This window comes from Symphodus melops (assembly GCF_947650265.1).
Source record: "Symphodus melops genome assembly, chromosome: 14".
In the NCBI taxonomy this organism is placed as follows: domain Eukaryota; kingdom Metazoa; phylum Chordata; class Actinopteri; order Labriformes; family Labridae; genus Symphodus; species Symphodus melops.
Genome location: NC_136704.1, coordinates 3,723,831 through 3,745,399, shown reverse-complemented (window position 1 = coordinate 3,745,399; position 21,569 = coordinate 3,723,831). Strand labels below are relative to the sequence as shown.

Genomic DNA, 21,569 nt, shown 5'->3' with positions numbered 1-21,569 from the left:
ATTTTTGTTTGCTTTATACAAGCTTTTAAGAAAACTGGCCGTGAATAAATGCTGGATTCTCATTGGTGCCCTTTAGTTTTACTGAGACTGACAACATTGTCCAAACACCCCTGGTGCTGCCAGCTCTAATAACTTGAACGTTGGTAATAAATTGTCAATTGAGCTCTTGTTGTAGCTTGATCTCGGAGAGGAACTGTAAAACCTGAGACGGCAGAATGGCCAGGCTCTCCGGACGCCCTCAGCAACCACGGTTCCTTGTATCTCCAAAGGTTTATGGGCTCAGGTCTGACTCGTTCCAGCTTTACAGTCACAGTGACCTTCCCATTAGGGCGCCATTACAGAGGCTCTATCAGAGAGAGGCGTATTTATCCAGCTGCAGCCTCTTCTTATTAACTCCAGAGGATAAACAAGAGAGCAGCTTTGAAAGCGCAGCCGAGTCACGGGCCAACGTCTTTATTATGGTATTAAATGAGTGCACATGTGCAAACACATGAAGCATAAAAAGAGTCAAAAGATGCGACTCCCATGTACAGTAATGGCAGACATGTGGTCCCCGTCCTGCTCTAAACTGAGCCCCTCCCCACATTAACTAAGTGTCTATAATTAGTAAACTGGATCTTAAGAAACCCTCCTCTGTCCGTCGTTAATGTTGTGTAGTCCAGACGGCACGGAGCTCCTGGGCACACGGGTGTCTGTCCAGCTATGTGGCTGTTTCACAAGGTGGCGTTTAGATGTCCGATCCCGATCAGTTCACTCGCCGCCTCGGTTCAGCATTTGGTGTCTTTTTTTTCTGACCAAGACTGAAAAATAAATCACGTCTTTCTGCTAATTTTAACTCAATTTGCTTCCATTTACTTTTTGTCCCTTGAACCAATTTTAACATGAACCATTGCTGCTGGAGGTCATGTGATAATCAGGAGATGGCCTCCACCGTGGTGATATCCCGCATCATGTTATTTACTACGCTGTAGGAGAGAGCGTCAACAAGACAACTACACCACAGCTGGCTTTACTAACTTATGTACACATGGATTTAAATAACACAATAAATCCAGAACAAAAGAAACTGGACTAAGATGACGTCCCCCCCCCCCCCCCCCCAAACACACACACACACACACACACACACTCCAGGTGAATTATCCTGCTTATATCCTGCTGCGTTCTCACACCAGGCAGGAGAAACTCCTAATGAAGAGTTTCTGTTTACGTTCAGACATGCAGCTCCGACCGTGACAACAGAGTGAGAACAAGCTACTGTGTGTCCTTTGTTAATATATCACTCCTCTTTTATGTGACTATTGTCCAGGAGATAAAACACCTGTTACAAACTGCACCTTTTCATTCTAGAGAGAGAGAGAGTTGTTCTTGCTGGATTATCACCCGACATGGAGCGCTGCTGTTCTGAAGCCAGTGATCATTTCAGATATAATAATGTAGAAGCAAAGAAAGGATTGAGACACTTTACTGATGCTGTTTGTAAATGTTGTTCATATTACATATTACATGTCTGACGATGCTACGTGAAAATAAATGAAACATCTGTGCAATAGTCAGGTGGTGATCAGAGCGCAGAGTCTCTGCAGGGTCCACCTCGGAGGGTGAAACAGGATCCAGGTCAGGGTCAACCGCTACTCGTTCTTCTCTTTCATACTGAAGAGCTGACTGACAGCCAGGAATGGGAATTCTGCCTGAACAAACCTCATCCACGTCCTTTTTCCCGACCGTCAAACAGGAAGTTCTTGTTATCTTTGCAGCTTCAATACATACAACAGTGGCAGGGTTAGAGAGTGAAGACAGAGTGAAGGACTGTCTCTGTGCATGGCAAAACTAAAGTTGAGAATCCAATTTTGCAGTCTTGATGCAAGGCGCCGTCAGAATGATTGCACCACCTGTTGAGCTGGTGCTTCATATTTGACAATGAAAGTTCCATTACGTTTAATTTAGAAATGCAAATCACTGTTTGTGTTTGTTATGATAGGCAAGTGACAGGAGTCCAGGATCTGAATGTGTTTCAGGCTCCTTTTTTTTGTTGCAAGTTGTGAATAGAAAGCGTGTGAGCTCAATAAGAGCCGGTGCATATTATATCTCAAAGGCAGCAAGACAAACAGACGTACAGCCGGGCTGGCACACACAAGATATGCAAAGCAGCGAGAGGTGCAAAACAACAACAAACATAAAAAATGCAGTGTTGAACATACGGCGCATATTTCAAATCAAATCACCACACTCACAGCAGCTAATCCTGAGCCTGCAAATAAAAACTCCACACTGTGCTATCAATACTGAAGGCTCAGGACCCCAAACTAAATATAAGCTCGTATTTATAATTAACATGCAGCACTAAGCTTTTTATGCTGATATAAACCCGTGAAGGTGAGAATTCACTGTTTCCAAGAAGAAGAAAAAAACGAGAGTTAGGAAACGCACACTGGGACTTCTCAAGCTCTCGATGTTTTGAAAGTGATATATTTCAGAGACAATCTTACGAGAAGAAGATTGTGTTCATTTTCGAATCTGGAAAAGGAAAAAAAAAATAAGAAAAAAAGAAAGACAATAAAGCTGAAACATGGAAGAGCTTCCAGATGGTCCGAGGAAATGAAGCTCAATTTGAACAAACCTAAATCTATTAGAGATGTTATTTTTGTAATTCATTTCTAAGTAGCGAAGCATCTGCTTACAATAAAACCGCTCATGCAGGACCTCTTTTGAGTCTCTTTTATTTCTTTGAAAGCAACTAAGCAGGTCGTTCTTAATATTCCCTCTGGCACTGAAGAAGAAGAAAAGAAGCTCATCAGTCGTATGGTTGTCTTGTTTTAAGGCTTTTATGCTTCATCTCTGCACACAGCTGATTGATATCCCCGCTCATGTCTGTCACTGACACACGCCCAGGCCTGTCTTAAACTTCTGCTCGGGAAGCGGGATAGTTTACAGTCGCTGTGGCACAACAAGGCTATCACGAGGAAACATGTGGAGCTAACCTTCACTTCGGGACGTATGGATCGGTGGCCTTCGCTAAGCTCACGGCTGCAGAGGCACGCGGCCAGATAACCTTGTTATATCTGCTCTGACTGTCATAGAGGAGGGAACAGGAAGGAGATTCTACCTCCTCCTAAGGAACACACACACACACACACACACACACACACACACACACACACACACACACACACACACACACACACACACACACACACACACACACACACACACACACACACACACACACACACACACACACACACACACTCACTCAGGGACTCTGTCATGGTCACCACCCAGTAGTGAAAGGTCGCATGCCCCCAGGTGACAGCTGTCAGTCACAGGAGGGGGGCAGTATCCGATCCATTAATAACACCCTGAAAGGTTCTGGGACAGCATGGGGATGGAAAGCTCCTGAGTTGTCATCGCTGGAAAAGACCAAGCAGACATGTGCAGCACTCATAACAGCAAGTCAACGGAAGAGCAGCATCTCATTGAAACAAAGAAAGTCAAGTGTGTGCGTCAATACCTGAACAATTAGTGCAACAGCTATCAAACAGCTGTGTGCCTACTTAATCCAGTTTATATGATATAAACTCTGATTCCTTTTTAAGCTGTAACCTCCGTTTCATGACTCAAAACATGAATTCATGACTCAGACCTTGTGTTGTCAAAGACGGGTGTCGTTGTGTTTGAGTGGAGTGATGCAGGCAGACTCTAAGCTTTAACTGTTGATTGTTCAAAAGGTTTTAGAGGAGCAGAATTATCCGCAGAGGTTTCCTCCTCTAAAAAACAGGCGATAAAAAGAGGCACAGAATGAAATATAACAGATAGAAGACGACTGACTGCTGTGAAAGTCAGGGCCTCTCTAACTGTTTTCAGAGAGCTTCTTTTAAAATCACAAGGAAATGCAAGATAATCTTAAACCAGCTTGGTCAAACAAGTTGTATTCCTTTTTTTCATTTACTGGCCAAGAAAGAGAGCAGGCCTTCTGACAACAGAATAAAAAGACAGGATCATCAAACCAAAGCGTCTCTTGATACTGTGGTCACATCAAATATACTGTACGTGTTGACACGGAGGTTATGAGCGATACGAACCCCCCCAGCGACAAACAAGCTGAACTCACATGCAGCGTGACGTTCAGTGTGAGAGGCGGGGGGAGGATTACCTGTGAGCCACGGATAATGAAAAAACACAACAGCCTGATATTACATTCTGACACATGGAGAATTACTGATATGCTCCTGTTGTTCTACCTGACCGTGGATTCATCCCACCTGCACGGAGCGACGCCCGCTGGGATGACACTGAGTGAAATTCATTGTTTTTCTTTGCACCCATGACAAGTAAAGGAGAACAAATGTGATCACACTGCAGCTTCTACATTATAGATGAGGTGTCAATGACAAAGCATGAGCACAAGGCACAAAGCTAGTTAGTGTTGTTTGAATGAACGAGGAAGGTAGAGCGTTACAAAGCACGCTGCTGATCCTCCACTTTCTCAAATCGTATGTTTAGAAGCCTTTTTCGATGAGTATTTTCTGTGTCGCCCCCTACCTGTCTGGAGCTGCAGGGCGTCCGTTGCGTGGTTTGTTGACCTGGGCGTACAGAGCCTCCAGGGGTGGACCGTTCTCCTGCCGGCTCACAGGAAGGTGGGGGCTCTGCGGACTCTGAGGGAGGTGGTATGGGTGGTTGTAAGGGTCGATGCTGTTGCTGTCTGATGAGTCTAAGGACCCGATGCCGGCGTAGGTGTGCTCCTCGTCGGAGCTGAAAGTGCGACTGACCACGTCTTGGATCTCAGCGTACTCCCTTTCTTTTGCCTGCCTCTCCCGGAACTCCCGAGTCTTTGCCGCTATTCTGTTAGAAAAACAAACAACACCGGATAGAGAATAAATATCGGAATTATTATCATTAAGCATAGAATAGACATCAGAAATATATATATATATATATACTGTATATAAAGAAATTAGAGAACATCATAAAAGAAAAAGAAAAAAAATGCTCTTACAAACATTCAAGTGATCTTTATAACTTTCACAATAAATCACAGATATGGGTCAGCTCAGACCTCTTTTCCTAAAATGTTCAAAGAGAACAACTCCTACAAAATAAAAGGAAAGAAATGGAGAGGGAATGTAAATCCTTTTAACAAGAGGCTAAGTATCTTTCCATGAGCATTCAGGGGGCAGAGAGGAGTGTACAGATGTGGTGCCTCAGGTTTTCTAACAACAGGAGGTGGGAAGAATACAGTTAGACATCCTCTTCCTCCGTTCCTCTCCCCGGGATCACTTCCACACAACAGAGCCTTTCATAGAGCCTCTCCTGTGTCGGAGAATGGTTCCGTGTGAATGCCCTCCTGTCCACGGCGTACAGGATTCAGTCATGGTTTGGCATGGGAGCGAGGGGCGCTGGCAGTGCGGGAGCAGGGAGGGGGACGATGGGGATCACAGAGGAGAAGGGAGGAGGGAGTTGACCTCCCACTGTGGTGACCCTGGCAGCAGCCACTCGACTGCTCACTGGTTCCAGATGTTGTATCCCTGCTGCAGGGTAACACACACACACACGTGCATGTAGACACATACCTCCCACTGGTGCTGGACTTCCCTATTACCTCAGGTTATAGCCGACCTCTGACCCTTGGCTGCAGCTTCTCACAGATGACTGACAGGTTTGGAACAAAGCTGGAAACCCTCCCAGCCTAACTCTCTCTCCCATGTCTGTGTATTTTAATAACAGTAATCACATTTCAAACAATCACCATTTTTCAGTGACGGATTAACCCAATTCCCACATCCCAACCATAGACTGCCTTGTTTATTTTTAGCCGACCAAAATCCCATTTTCTCAGCATTATCTTTGGAATGAGATTTTGATGGAGGCCTGATGCAATGTTGCATGATACCCAGTGATATATATAAAGCTTCTTAGCTGGCGTGGTGTGTATTTGCATAGTTGCGAACAGAGTACGAGATGAAAATGATCAGCTTGCAGCGCCGTTGTGTGTGTGCTCAGTGTGGTCTCACTTTAACTTGTGATATCAGGAAATGGAAGACAAGCCTCACAGGGGAGAAAAACACTAATTCCCACAAGCCCTTTCACCTGCCATCTGGCTAAAATGATGTCAGATCTCTGCCAGGAAGGGCCAGACAATGATGTTACCACAGGTTCACGGAAGTCCGTTGGGATCTAAAGACCCTCTGGCGTTTTATGGACTAATCGGATTCATAGTAGTATTGACATTTGGGACGAGATAATGGCTCGGCTAGACTGGCGACATGAAGCTAAAAGAGAGAGACTTCTCTTACTGGTCTCAGGAGCCTGACATGGATAAAGTTATTAGGTGAGATATAATTAAGAGATATTAACAAGCCAAACAAAAAAGAGTCATGCTTGTGTTACGAGTGTATCGAGTACCACCTCTTTGTTTTCTCATCGGGGGCTTGATTTCATCAAATCCTTCACATTTAAAGGGAAAGGTCATGACTCTGCTTGACTAAAATACACCCGTCTGTTCAGAAAGAAAACTAATATGCATATATGCCTGTTACTCTGCAGTTAGGAAAAGCTGCACTACGAAGCTTGAAGGCAGCCCAGGTTCAAATCCGATCTGCTTGTCATTCAACACACTCTCCTTCCCTGTTTTGCGACTCCATCGATTGTCCTATTTCTCCAAAGAAAGGCCCAAAAAGTGCACAATAAATCTTAAAGAGGAAAGAAAATAGGCTGCACTGTCCGTATACAGTTTTCCCCTTTGAGCAGTTGGCAATAGTTGTGTTAGCTGCATCTATGTGTCATGATTCCTGTTAAGATTAATGTTTTTATTTTTTTTTATTTTGTAGTGTTCTCCCCTCGTGTTTCTGTACTTATTCCGAGTGCTTCCTGTTTTATTGTCTGGATCGTATCTTTTTGTTTCCTGTGTAGTTTTTTTTGTTAATAATAATAAAAAGTTTAGTTTGCAGTGTTTTCTGTTTAATGTTGTAGTAGTGTATCAGGTCTTTGGTGTTTCTTCCGACCTGTGTTTTCCTCCAGTCCTGACTCCCTTTACCTGTCTTTAGTCTCACCTGTGTGTTATGTCTCTGTGATTCTTTCCGTCTGTGTAGTTCAGTGCCAGTCGTCTGCCTTCCCATGTTCCTGTGCTTCGTGTCACTCCAGGGTTTTCCTCCCAGACAGTTTTTATTTGCCTTTTTGTTGGATAAATATGTTTTGTTAGACTACGTTGGTGTCCTCTCCTATTTACAATCTCTACATGACACCATGGATATTTGACCAGTGTATATTATGAACCAGATGTCTTTATTGACATTTAAATGTAATTGTCATTGGTTTAGTAACTGGGTCCCCTGAAAGTAACACACTTACTCATCTCACCTCAATAAAGATGTCAGATCAGCATTTTGTTCCAGGCTGAAATATCGAAGCATTAAGAGCAGCCGTCGTCTCGTCTCTGTAGCTCCACACCTGCCACCTGTGTTTTTCCTGGGCAACCTGTGACTGCTGCTCCACTTCTACCACCTCTCCTTCCCCCACTTTCTCCTGAGACACCACCACCGCGCTGTACCATATATACTCCATTAGCCAATTAATGGCCCAGCATGTTAACACTAAGGAAAGTGCTGCCCACACTAAACACATTATTACTGTACAGGCCCAATTACCATCCCCTTCTCCTCTCCTCTTCGCAGACACTACCACGACTGAGAGGGGACGACACAGGGGCTGTTAATGCAGCCGATGGGGGGGGGGGGGGGGGTTCAAAAAGGGGGACAGTCGAGCTGTGGAGCGTCGTCGCAGCTCTGCCGAGGATTTTCATTTTCATTTTAATTTCAGTGATGACAGAGAAGAAGATTATTCCTGTATTATGTCAGTAATTGCTTGGTTTCCTTAAGTCTTCATACAGTAAGTTGTCTGACTTCTACTGTAAAATCTTCGACACAGAACTGACCTCATGTGTACCTTTGTGAAAAATACAATGCTAACTAACTTGGTCTTTATAGCATTGCAGTCAAAAGGCATTTCCTACTGGCCAGCAGAGAGTCTAGACAGCGTAATGCCGAGGCTTTCAGGGCAGATAGAGTTCAACCACTAATCCACTGACAGGCCATTTCTTCAAGAAAATTATGTGTCAGCCACAGGACATTATTTCTTTAACATCCCTCCGTTTAAACCCTTACTGTTGTTTTTTCCTGTTATTCAAAGCAGTAAATTGAGCGCCTCGGTTTCTACGAAAGCTGAATTTGCAATCAAGCTGTAAAGAAACATTCCAGGGCCTGAACGTGGACGCACAAGGCTGTCATGTAGTAATTACTCGAACAGATTAAATAGGTAGAATGAAAAGAGGTGGTGTGAGCTGACAGCAACACGTCAGCTCACCTCAAGCCCTCTCTTTCCACACGGAGCATATCTCCCTATTTATCCAACAGTGTTGTTTTTCTGGACCAACAAAGCCAGCAGACTCCATCTCCATATGTTTGTCAATGTGAAATCTACCCAAGGGAGGCAGCAAGGAAAGCAGGGTGGGTGTAGGGAGGCCGTCTGTATTCTCAGACACTCATTTTGAAGTCAACACACTAAGAAGCTTGAAAGCACGCCTCCTCAATCTGCATTGTGTTAGCATGGTGGAGGAAAACAGAATGTATTTGCTCTTTTACTTTCTCCTCCAGCTGTCGTGAATAGATTTCTCGTTTTAATAACTCCTCCGCCAAAACATGGTCTATTGTTCTGAAGTGCAGATGGAGGCCAGAATGCATCTGAATCTAATCAAAGTGCATAAATGACTCGGCGTGCAGCTGTCTGTGCAGAATTGCAAACCTCAGATAGTCCGTCTTTTGTGTCGACACATGGCTGGTACAACAGCATAATGCAATCACAGAGATAATTGTGCAAGTTTTCACGGTGTTAATTCGCTGTGTAACAATCGCATTAACTTGCTGTAGGTATCAATATAATTACAAACGCAATCATACTTTCCAATCAGCCAGTTGGAGCTTCCTTTGAACTCTTTATGCAAATAAGACTCCAATAAGATACCGTATTAACGAGATAGTTTGATAAAGTGGAATGATAACGTTGAGTCCACAATCATCATGATGTAAAAACAGAGATTTGTCGTAAAGAAAATGACTTGCTGAACATGCTCGGAGGAAGAAACTGTTATTGGCTGAATGAAAGACGAAGTTCTCGCTCTTAATCCAGGTCGACTGTATTGAGTGAAATGTGTAAGCCAATCCACAAACACTAGTCACGATTGTTTATCTAGAGTCAACAGAGAGTCAAACAACAACCAAGAGGAAGCAGACCACTGACAGAGGGGGGGGGGGGGGAAATCAGGGATGTGCTCTGCTGTGGTCTAGGGAGCATGAAAGAGGAGAGTGGCGGTGGAGTGCTGGCCGCTGATTAGAAGCCAACCGGAGCCAGGCAGATAAGAGGGAATGGACATCATAATCAGCTGCCAGAGTGCAAGACAGAGAATGGAGTTTGGTTCAGGCAGAAAATGAAGAAGGAACATTGTCAGGTTGTCTTTGTGTGCTTTCCATTTTGGCCAGGAATACATAGTTCCAGGGCTAACATGTGCAGAGATAAGGCAGAGACTGATAGAAGCTTCAACAACAGTACCATCCCTGTGGTTTTCTTCTTTCTGCCCCCCTTGGCCTTGCATGAATGAGGGCCAGAGCCACAGAAATAGCTCCTTTCCAACACACAGAAGGTCCAATCAGAGGACTTGTTTTGACCACAGTCCTCTCAACATGAGCCCATCAGATAGGGATGTTTTGGGTGTTGGCCTGAAGGCATGAAACAGCCAGAGTAATGGCTGCTTCTGCTGGGCTAAACAAAGATTTACATCAGCCTAACCACAGGTTTTAATACAGTGTTCATGAGACATGAAACAGTCAATCACATGAGATGGGTACAATCTGACCGATTTGGAGCACAACAAATGCTGCTGATAAGCACTCTTCATCAAGTGGATGCACCAAAGCTGCATGCCCCCCGCATGAAGTCCACCTTTTATAAACTCTCCTCTCCATCATATTTAGTCCTTAAGCTAAGCTGACAAGATATCAATAGAGGAGAAAATTCTAACTCTAAATAGATGAGCTGTGTCTGCAGGGAGTGCAGGCCAAACCATAAATTGTATGAATCATATCAAGGTCAGAGTTTTGAATATACGGCCGTCGCTGCCTTATTGCAGAGTAGAAAGGGCAAGTTTTATGAATTAATCTGCCTCACCTCTTCACTGACTCCTATTTTGAATCACTAAAAGCTCCTGTCAAAGCCGTCTGCTTGAATTAACGATCGCTAATGTCAGTCGAGCCGGGGGTTTGGCTGCAGCCCACGTCGGGTCGTGCTGACACACGGTGCTGGCTGGCGACTGCCAACTTTGGAGAGCCGCTATACAGTCCGATCCATAATTTCATAAAGGCACTCTTGAATGGCCCTGTCTCCACGGCAGCAAAGTAATCAATCAATGTTTGTGCCTTGAGCAGAGAACTACGGCAATCAAATGTAACACCTTGAGAGTGTTATGCAGTGTTACTACCAAAAAATACAAGAAGTAATGGATTCCTGAGCTGTCGTCTTGCTGAACCCTGATGCTTTGAATATCGACCGGTCTTCATGGCAGGTTGGGTTATTATTACCAAGAACGATTTCCCCCAGGATTCTGTTTCCATTAACTGAGGGACAATTCCAGTCTGGCTGAGTGATGGGATTTGAGAACAGGTAAAGAAGGAAAGAATTAGGTTGGCCTCTTGCACTGGGAGCAGAGGCGGGAGCTCAGACATGCAGAACGGACCCAAACAGATCTGGGAGTGAGTTTGCCCCCACAAAGTAGAAGACAAAGAAACTCGGGTGACAGCAGTAATGGGGAGAAGGAACACGATTGAAATAGCATGAATGTGCTGGGAGAAGATGAGGGTTGTGAGGGTATGTGCTCCACACATCTCATGCCCAGTGCATGTCTGTGCTGATTCTGCTGCTCAGCACGACAGTCCTCTGGGAGTCTCTCTAAGGGGACAAATCTGGATGGAGGGCCAGGCCTGGCAGTCTCCAGGGAGCGCTGAAGGAAATGTGTTGGGCCCGAAGCCAGAAGGGTTCACAGTAGAGGAGACCTTTATTGAAAGTCACAAATGAATACTCAAAAGAAATGTGCCACAGCTTTTTGAAGCTGGGCCTCCAGATGTTCCATTCAGCAGGGGAGTGGGCTTCTGGAAGCATTTGTTTGTGTTTTTGGTACCATGCATTTTTGACAGTCATACATCCTTCTTTCCATTCGCAGAAAGAGAGAGCACATTGAGCCCTATTGTTTGAATTCAATTAGCCGTTATTACCAATGCCAGTTTGATTACTGAGTTCATTTGGTTGCTCGAGAACAATGGAGGCAGCAAGCTGTCTTTTCATTCACCCTGCCACCTATCTTGTGTTCTCTGCTGCAGGGAATTAAATTGGACTTGTTTGTGAATGGATAAGAGCAGGGTAAAAAAAAAAAATCCAACGCCTCGCCTCGCTTCGCTTCGCTCTCCTGGATGTTGCGGTGTCCACAAATACCAGAGGACATGGAGCCAAGAGGGCCATGTAAAAAAAGACCCAGCGCATTCTTGAGCGATTAACAACCTGGGTGAGCTGCAGGAGAAGACAAATGCAGAGCCACATCGATTTCACTATTATAATGAGCGCCATTCAATCATGCCAAATCCACAGGGGCCTACGAGGACCATTAGGAGGTCAGCGCCTTTGAATAGCAGAGGCAACAACAATCCATAAATGATCTATTTAATGTACTGATATAAAAGAAAAAGGACCGTTCACAAATTGACATCTGAGTGCTTTCCCAGAATTTCCAAACCTCGCTTTGCCATTTTGTTAATTAGGTTGTTTGCTAATTTTCCGGTCAACTGTATTTTTTTTTTGTTTTGTTGAGCTGGGGCTTTAATGGTTAAGGCTTTTAGCAAGCCAGAGCTCTGTGTGAGCACTCACCTCTCTTGTTCCAGCCTCATCCGCAGGGTCTCCTCCTCTGACGCCTGCGTGTCCTCAGCTTTAGATTTTCTGGAGCCCTTCCTCTCCATCCTGTCTCCTGGATGCTCATCCCTCCGGTGCTTCCCGAACCTGAGTAACAGAGAAGGGCAGAAAGGATTTAGCACAGACCAAGGCTTAATAATTTCCAACCCAATATGTTTTTTTTTCTCCTTACAATCTCTTCCTTTGTCCATGAGATTCAGGTGAAATACTCTGTCGGAAATTAAAGTGTCAAACTGTCAAAATCTTCAGGTGGGATGTGTACTGGAGAGACAGCTCAGGAGGAGCCTCCGAAGACATCCTTTCGTTATTGAAAGAATAACTTGGCCATTTTCATATAAATGCAATCAAACTTCTCAAAGACACATCAGAAGATAACTCAATGATGTGAATTCCCTCCCTGCCAACTCTCCATGGTGGAAAGTGAAAAAAAAGCCTCAGTGTGTTGTCTGAAAAAGTATAAAAAGGCAACTCGAGGATGAGCTCCCCATTTCCTCCCTGAGCTGTAGAGTTTACTTAGAGTGATGGAGCAGTGACAGCACAAGATTTAGTTTCTGAGCAAGCCGGGAACAAACTACCTTCAACTGGGCGAAGTGTAAGTGGAGGAAACGGCCGCGCTGCCTGGCATCATTTGTAACTTTCGAGGCAGTGTCGCAAACTTTTACATTTTAATGACGAGGGTGACACACTGGCGGTGGTAAATCTGTTACAGTTTTACAGCGAGGTGAGAATAAGCCGAGCCGGTGATCGTAAATTCATCCGGACGGCCGAGCTTGGTGCAGGGAGAATAAATGACTGGAGCCTCTGGCTGACTGAAGGCTCTGAGAAAATGATGAGGAAGGGAAAACAGAAATACTGCATGCAGCTGACATGAAGTACAGTAAATTTACAGAATTGCAAACTCGCAAACAAAGACACACACAATTAATAGACATCTCTATTATCTGTAACAACTGGCTGAGCATGCACCACACACACCAGGGTGCGAGTGGTTGAAACTAAGCTAGCATACTAGAATCTGACAGAACAGGAAAGACAAGATCATGACCATATGATGTCATTTCCTTTTGCTCCTCAAAGGTGCCAGCTGTGGAGGAAGTACAAATACAGCAGGAAACATAAAAAGGATGTATTACACACAGAGATCCAGGAATTGCACATGGTCGTTTAAAAAAGGAAATAGCACATCTGTGAGACACGTTCAACAGATGCAGTGCTGAACTATCTTTTGTATCCAAGGATGAGTACTTCTCTTCATATATGGCCATGCAAAAACAAATCACATGCATTTAAGCACAAAAGTCTTGTGAAGAAGGGACACAGACTGTATTATTGATGTTAAAGGTGCTTCACACTCAGCAGCTTCTCAGCAGAGAAGGTCTCCAGCAAGAGAGCAAATTGAATTCACAAGACTCTCAGAGGAAGGACGCTGCAAATGTGTTTAACATTATACAACACTTCATATAAGAAGCTGCAAAAAGTTCTCACGTGTAATCCTAAAAAATCTAAATGCTTCCTCATCTCTAGCCGGTTTATTTCTGACAATCTCATGCTAATTATTTGTTCTATTTTATGTCTAAATACTACATTCACAATCCTGCAAAAATGTTAAATGAGTGTCGTGCTGGTAGAAGGAAGGATGCCTATCAAGTTCATTTTTATGATTGTAAAGAAAGTAAATAACAGGTGCATGGCCATGAGGGCATGCAGCCTCACGTGGGAATAAACCCTATACATATAACCAGGGATTTTTATTGACTGTTTGTATTACCCAGCTGAGCTCAACGACTTTGCAGGATACAAACAAGCATTGATTTCCATGCAGAACTGTTCTATTTCAGAGAGATGAACAAGAGGAAGCGTTAAGCTCCGCTGTCTCCGAGTCACCGAGTCACTCCCAGTTTATTTACGCCGTCCTCACAGCCGAGCTTTATTTGACAGTTTTGAAAACTTTCTCGAAACGGTGAAAAAAAAAAAGACATCAGACAAGGTTGAGTCTGGGCCAGTGGAAGTGAATATATTCATGAAATGGGATCCTGTTTCCTTCATGGATGTTTATTATTCCACTTTACATTGAAAGCAGTCAGGACCTCTGTGTAAGTGGCTTCTCTTTGGCAGTGGCTGCTTTAGAATTGTAATCTTTTGAATGCGCCGAGGCCTGGAGGGAGATCCTGGTTTGTGGTTTTGCAGAAAGCCCAGGCGCGGCCGAGGGAGCTATATCTGGGTTCCTTTGTAGCAGGGATAGCATACATTACCTGATTAATTAATCAACAAATGGCTCTAGTAAGGCATAAAACTCTGGGGCTGTGGATGCTAATAATAGCGAGCCTGCTATCTATCACCGGGGCAGGTGACAGCTTCCCTCGCCTCACTTCAAGGACTTTCATTAACTTCCTCAGGAAAATATACCTTCCTCTTTCCCTCTTCCAGTTTTTTTCTGTCTCGTCAGATATCCCGACAACAACAACAACAACAACAACAACAACAACAAAAAACGACCCCTCAGTGGTAAAAACTTTGCCCTAAACTTTTTCTTCTGTTTGGATCAACACTAACACATTAAGGGATTTGTCGAACATTTTGGCGGATTAGACTGCAGGGGACCCTGATCATGCAGCTATTCCCCCATTGCCTGTGGTCTAAGAAGGACGGGCACACATCAAAGCAGAGGCGGAGGAAAGGACCAATGCAACAAGAGTTATTAGAAAGCTATCGGCACACTCTGGGGTTCTGCCCTGTGCCTCAGGACCCTGGGGACCCGGCTGGAACACAGGATTAGCCACCAAACCTCCAATGACGCACAATGTTTCTTGACTTATAATTTTCTAAGCAGTGACGCACAAACGGGGTGAAAGTAGTAAACTGTCGTGACACTAATGCCCGTCTCTTCAATGTGTGTGTCCCATCTGAGAAAATGAAGGAATCCAATAAAAAACAGCAACCATTTGAAGTTAATCAGTGTGAGGAGGGAAGAAGAAACAGACGTTTCTGTTACACTCTTGAACCAGTATTGGCATGCTGGCATTAATCAGGGCTGGCATCAGGATACTTATATTGAGGGTAAGGTTGATGAGCCTTGATAATAAGATATTGATTAGCACCTGAAACGATGGCGATGAAGAAATTACCAAAGTTTGTAAGACAACTTCATTTGAGCCCAAACAGAAAAAAAGTTTCAGGACAAATAAAACTTTTTAATCTCCCAAAAAATGATAATGGACTTTTTTTTTTACCTGCTTATCTCACACTTTTGATATTATAGAAACACTTATAATTATAGTCTATAATCTACAGGAGCGAACCAGGCCAACCATTCAAAGAGAAAGGGGGCTTTTTCTTTAGTTATTTGTAATGCTTGTTATTGAGTCACATTTATGTTAGCCTTAGTGCTAAGCTATGTCTTGTTGATGCTTATTATTTGGTAAAACAAAACAATACAGGGAATGTAGATGATTTGAAAATGTCAACACAGTTACAGATGTCGGCTCTGCTCAGTGAGCCATTAACACGAACCAACACACGGATTCTGGGGCACTTTGTTTGTTTGGTTTGAGTTGGTGTGAAAGCTCAAATAAACTCTGGTACAGAACAAAGAACCAAACCCTGACCTGCTGACAAGTTCGCTTCCTAGTGCACCAGAATTCAGTTCATTGTCGGGGAGAACACGTTCTGAAGCAAACAGGGGAAGTTAACCACCTGTTAACAATGTCAAACAGGTTTGTAGTACTTAGGTAACATTAGGATTGCTAACAACACCAGCCTTCAGCCTTCTTTCTCGGCTAACGTGCTAATGACTGTGCTAAATGTGGTCACGCATTGCTTCAGTAGATTTGTGAGTTTTACCTGACACAGGAGACAAATAACTTTATCTCCAATTTATAAATGAAAACACTGCCTCACCGCTCCCCACTATGGGATGCCATTCTTCTCCTGTTCTGTTGTTTACGTCCAGCATTGGGCCGAATGGCACGAGCCACGTACCTGAGCTGCAGCCCCAACTAGCTGCATGTGGCTACGTTAAGCAACGTTTGATGAGTACTGGTGCGGTGTGAAAGCAAACTGAAATGAATGAAAAATGTGCCAATGTTGTAATTTCAACCTTGAATTGTCCACCGAATATATAATTATATGTCCAAGTGACCTTAAATGTTAGCTACATAGCTACTTTCCATCACTGTGATTCTTCATGCAAACAGCTACATTATAAATCAAAGGAAGTATTGACCGATCAACACCAGTATAAAAACATTTTAAAGTCTTCCTCAGAGATGCTTTAAGAAACATCCACAAAGAGTGACATGCAATGGTCACTTGTTGAGCATCTGTCACACTCGACGACTCCATTAAAGTTTTCTAAACAATCATATGTCATTTGCATCCTCATAAAACTCTAATCTTATTTTTTACTGCTTTAGTCCAGCAGACCGAAGCGCTGTTTAATGATCCGTCCCTAAGCGTCTATCTCACTGCGGCAAACAGCAACACAAGAGTGATGAAAGCACAGATGCAGAGGGGCCCAGAAAAGACAAAGAATGAGGGTTGAGGAGAGATGCAGATCCACAGCCACCTGGGCAGAAATACATTCAGTTCAGATGACTTGATAATAAACACAAGACAGCCGGGGGAAGATGCAGATCAGTAAGATACTCATATGAAGAACTTTGATGGATGCACGGGGATATTTAAGACCACTGAGCTGCATTCAAAGCTCGACTTGCTCAGTGTGATCCATCACTCTTTTTCTCCTGATAATGTCTGATCGATCCTCATTTGGCGGCTCTGTAATCCAACATGTGTCAGTCATACACAACATATGATGCATTAACGTTATGATCGCCACGGGCGTGATAAAGGGGTCAAAATGAAGCATTCAATCAAAAAGTCTTGACGTGTCACATCCCGAATCATTACCTCATGAAATATAGTGCTGCCCAAACATTGTCACACATTAGGTGTATTACTGAGTGGCTGTGCTGTGCTGTGTGTATCTGCTATTTCTAGAGAAGCAGTCAGTAAATAGGTGCTCCATTCAATGTGATGCATCCTCATGCATCAGAGAAAACAGAAGGGTTTATACCACTAGCAGTGGATGCCTCATATATCATCTTCATTGATTTACAGGGTAATAATACTTCAAGGCTGCAGCACAACAGTGGAGGGAAAAAAAGAGTCAAAGACAGAATTACAAACGAGGGAGGAAAAAAGTAAATTATGCAAAGCCTCAAAGCCAGTTTGATTGTTACAATCATTTAATCTGGGGAGTAGATTTGAGAGAAGTTAATCGCTTTTGACATCTTCTGTGGGGAGTTTGTGGTTTGTTCACAGGAAGCTGCTGACTGAGGGAGGGCAGCACAAAAAGCTGTCTACGCCTTCCTTCCTTCCTTCCTTCCACGAGATGTGAGGATTTCTGAAAGTGAATGCAACAATGTGATAGATTTAACGTCACGTGGTGCACTCGTCGTATGAGGTGTTAAATCTTTCGGCATTATTCAAAACCTGCAGACGGAACAGGTGAGCCAGAAAAAGAAGAAAAAAGGGGGGACTGCATCTATCAATTTGAGTAAGTGATGAGAAGATAATTTCAAGGGCAGACAGAGAGAATCATTACGGTTTCTGCTCGGCCAACCTGAAAGTTAATCCAAATCTCCCAGAGCGAAGTCCCCCCGCAGACGTCTGATGTGGTGTCTCACTCCCCCCCATCCCCCAACAACCCCCCCCAGACACTGTGTGTAGCAGTCAGGAAGAAAACAAATAACGACGCCTCCACCCACTGAATTTCATGGTGATAATCTATAAAGCTCCGTAAAAAAATACACTTTTTTGAACTGCAGAGAAAATCAAAAGGATTTACTATCATCATATTGATGGCAAAAAAAAAAGTACACAGCAGAAAGTTTAGCCAGGCACACATGCCCTTAGATAAACAAAGACACTTTACTCCTCCCCCCTCTCCCTCCTATCGCTGTGATACACGGAGGCATGTCAACTTGAAGCCTCATCTCTGCAAGGTGCTGCACCAAGGGCAAAACCCTGACAGTGGCGTGTGACTTTAATAGTGGCTTGTTAGGAAGGAATGGCTGTCTGTTGTCCTCGCTAGCTAAGCATTGTTGCAGCTGTGGTGAGTAAAAACTCTCTACCTGGGGTGAGACACACACTCGCCTTGTAAAAAAGAAAAAAAAAAATCCAATAAGACAGTCAGAGGAAGAAAAAGGGAGTGAGTTTTATTCTTTCTCAGGAATCACACGATGACCCAGCGATCGTTAACAGGCATTAAGGGGGCGTCGGTTATCATCGAGTGGCCTTAGCGTAGAGTCGCCGCTGCTGGTTTCCAGGGACACAGACCCCAGAGAGGTACAGGAGGATGTTCTCCTGTTGTCCCTGAAGCCTCCAGCAACCGGCAGCCGATTATCTCCCCTCCCCGTGGAACTCATTATCCACAACCTGTAATGTCAGTCAGCGCTTTCCCAGCTCAGCCAGACCTCTCTCAAACAAGGAGCGGCCATGCTGATGCATTTTCACTTCAGTCATTTAAAGACTTTAAGAGATGCATCAGTGGACGTGTGCGTGCGTGTCTGGGTTCATTCTATGCAATGCACCTTTAAAAGAACACAACATTAACTGTTATATGCCCCCTGCTTTTTGCAGAGACTCTGCCTCTTACAGGTCGCAGCGAGATATGACATCTCTGCGCTTTCACCTCATTGGACGAGGGTGCGCGCACATTGAGCCAATCGATTTCCTCCTAAGGGGAAAAAGAGGAGGGGAGGAGGGGTTGTGTTGAAGCCAGGTCCTCATCCTCTGAACAACGGTGTGAAAACAGAGAGAGGCACAGGAGGAGGAGGAGGAGGAGGAGGAGGAGGAGGAGGGAGGATGGGAGTCCAAATGGTTCACGCCAGGTGAGAAAGTGGTGTGTCCCACACTGCTGAGGTATGACATGCATTTATTCATGACATCAGGCCTCGCACCAGTCGGGGCAACAGTGGCATGAGCGAGACGCAGGGAAAAAAATGATTCTCACCAGAAACTTGTACGACTCGTACGACTCCCGAGCAGAGCAGAGCAGCGAGTGTTCAGTTTCAGATACGCGGTCTTTCCTCCATATCAAAATAATGGAAAACAAAACAATTCACAGCTTTATGATTTGTATGCCATCTTCGATCATTGCATCACAAATGAGAGTCTCTTTCACAACCGTCACGACTGTCCCCAGCTGTTTACCATAAAGATGTTATTGTATGGAAATATTCTGCCTGAAGTACACATGCATAGAAATTGGTGCTGTAGAAAATTGCTTTCACACTTAAATGTGTCTCTTTTGGGCCGTGTCAGGTACTGTTTCCTGTTATTTTTTCCTATCTTCACATTTCTCACTCAGAATGTATCTCTGCGGCTTGCTCCGTTTCCCCTGATCAAATGTGTCCTCAGTCCTAAACACCTACATTTCATAGGTGGTCTGTGTTTTTTTTTAGATAACCAAAGACAAACAGAGCGATAAAAGCTGCTCGGTTCTCTAAATGAAAAGAGGCGAAAAGGGTTTGGAGTGAAATATGTGTCAGTGTGAGGATGGTCAGCAGCACAGAGCCAACAGCCTTTTTTCAGGGGGTGTTATTTCAGCCCTTCAGATATCTCGCTGTCCTTCTTTGTTTGTGGCATTAAATGTAGAGATGTGTGTGTGTGTGTGTGTGTGTGTAAGTGTGGAGGAGGGCATGGTGGATTTTCAAAATCCAAGCGACAGTTAATCCGCTCTTATTGAGAAATGTTCTTTTTTAACCGGCACAGAGAGCAGACAGCGTGTAGACACATGGAGCCGCTTCAGAGTGAATGGCTGAGGATGCTCTCCGCTATGGATCTACAAACTATCAGTATCAAAGCAAGTGTTGAGCTGAATAAGTGTGTGTGTGTGTGTGTGTGTGTGGGCTGGGAGCGTGCATGGATATCTACAACTAAAAGTTTTTGCATGTGTGGGTTGGTTTGTGTTTTGCAAGATGAAAAAAAAAACAGCATTCATCTGTTTGCACTGGGTGCCAATTATTCATTTTTAAGCAATAACAGGTACACAAAAGCATCTGTGTGTGTGTCGGTATGTGCGTGTTTGTTCATCTATATATGTGTGTGTGTGTGTGTGTGTGTGTGTGTTTGACTGTATATCATACACAGCTTGGCTTTCCATATTTCAAACAGCCTGTGCAACACAAAGAAGGAGGCCCAGTCGACATGATTGCCTTTAATGTTTCACATAAATCACTTCAGTGTGTGTGTGTGTGTGTGTGTGTGTGTGTGGGTGGGTGTGTGTGTGTGTTGTGTGAGAGGGTGGGGAGGGACCAGGAATTTGCACACACATTTCAAAACCCTGACACCCCTGATTAAAGCCTCTCATTAAAACACAAATAAACAGTCCAAACGCATTCATACAGCCATTTATTAAAGTGTATGAGCGCAGTGAGGAGGGGCTCTGAAGGACAATTTACATAGACGCACTCGAGCAGCTCGGAGGAAGTTCAGGTGTGAGGGTAGGCCGTGTGAGTGGGGGGTCATGACGTGTTATCGCTATTACTCAGTATGTTTACAGGATGTTCAGAAAAGTAGAATCAAAGCTTGACTTTTAAAGTTCATGTCGACAAATTCTCCTGACTGAAACCAGACGAAGAAGATCTTACTAACACACTTTCTTGCATAGTCAAAGCCAAACTGGCCGAGACGTTCGGAGCACGCTGCACTGTTAGCACAACTCGACTTGACCTGGAAGTTAAACAGCATAAATGTGTAGAAAAGAAAGATGGCAGGAAAACAACGGCGACGGTATCAACATGGCGAGTGCTAGAGCGAGAACCGCGCATGTCTCGGATGGAAGAGAGGACACAGGAAACTGCAAAAAAATACACTGTCGAGTATCCATTGGAGGTCCTACACACACCCATTCTTATTTCACAGCAGATATTTACACGTTTATTCAAAAACAAAGGTTGTTTTTAATCAGCACACACTGTAAGGAGGTCGATTTATTTTTAATCCCGTCTGTTTAGATTTGTGTTAAGGGTGAGAGATATTCCAAATAAGGCACATGGCTGACTCAAGAGACAGGCGGGATGTAGATGTTTGTCAGGACACTTAAAACCAGCGTCAGCTCCAGATCCTAGCCTGGCGTTAGGTTGAGACAGCAACTCCAGTGTGACGACCGCCATTGATTGGCTTCCAAAGCCCCCTTCAGTAACGAATGGGCGACATCACTCGTCTATGTTTATTTTGCTTTTTCAATCCGTTAACATCCTGATCTTTAAGCAAAGAGAGACGTTTTATTTGACACACATTTTACATGTTTATGAAGACACACAAATTATTTCACATCCTCATGTACTTTTTTTGTTTTAATATTTGCTCACACAAGCAAGCTCAAACACACAGACGCAGGGATGCAGGGGGGGGAGGGGACGGGACAGTACTCTGGTTTCTCTCCTCACAGAGCTACAGTAGGTGGCTCGGGCTGTGACCTAGATACAGCATGGCACACGGCATTCCTAATGGGCCATTCTGATCACTGCCACTCTCTGTATCATCAGCCGGGCTGCTGT

At 44.2% G+C, this 21,569-nt stretch overlaps 1 protein-coding gene across 4 annotated transcripts in view; it reads right to left on the bottom strand.

The window, feature by feature from the left end:
- The window catches only part of pard3aa (par-3 family cell polarity regulator alpha, a), a 354,935-nt gene that overhangs the window by 66,588 nt on the left and 266,778 nt on the right, over positions 1 to 21,569 (bottom strand). For all 4 annotated transcript variants that reach the window (XM_079361704.1, XM_079361705.1, XM_079361706.1 and 1 more), the window contains 2 exons: positions 11,962 to 12,090; positions 4,543 to 4,842 (listed from right to left, as the gene is read on the bottom strand). In XM_079361704.1, the coding sequence (XP_079217830.1) occupies positions 4,543 to 4,842; positions 11,962 to 12,090 (429 nt within the window). The remainder of the gene's footprint in view (positions 1 to 4,542; positions 4,843 to 11,961; positions 12,091 to 21,569) is intronic.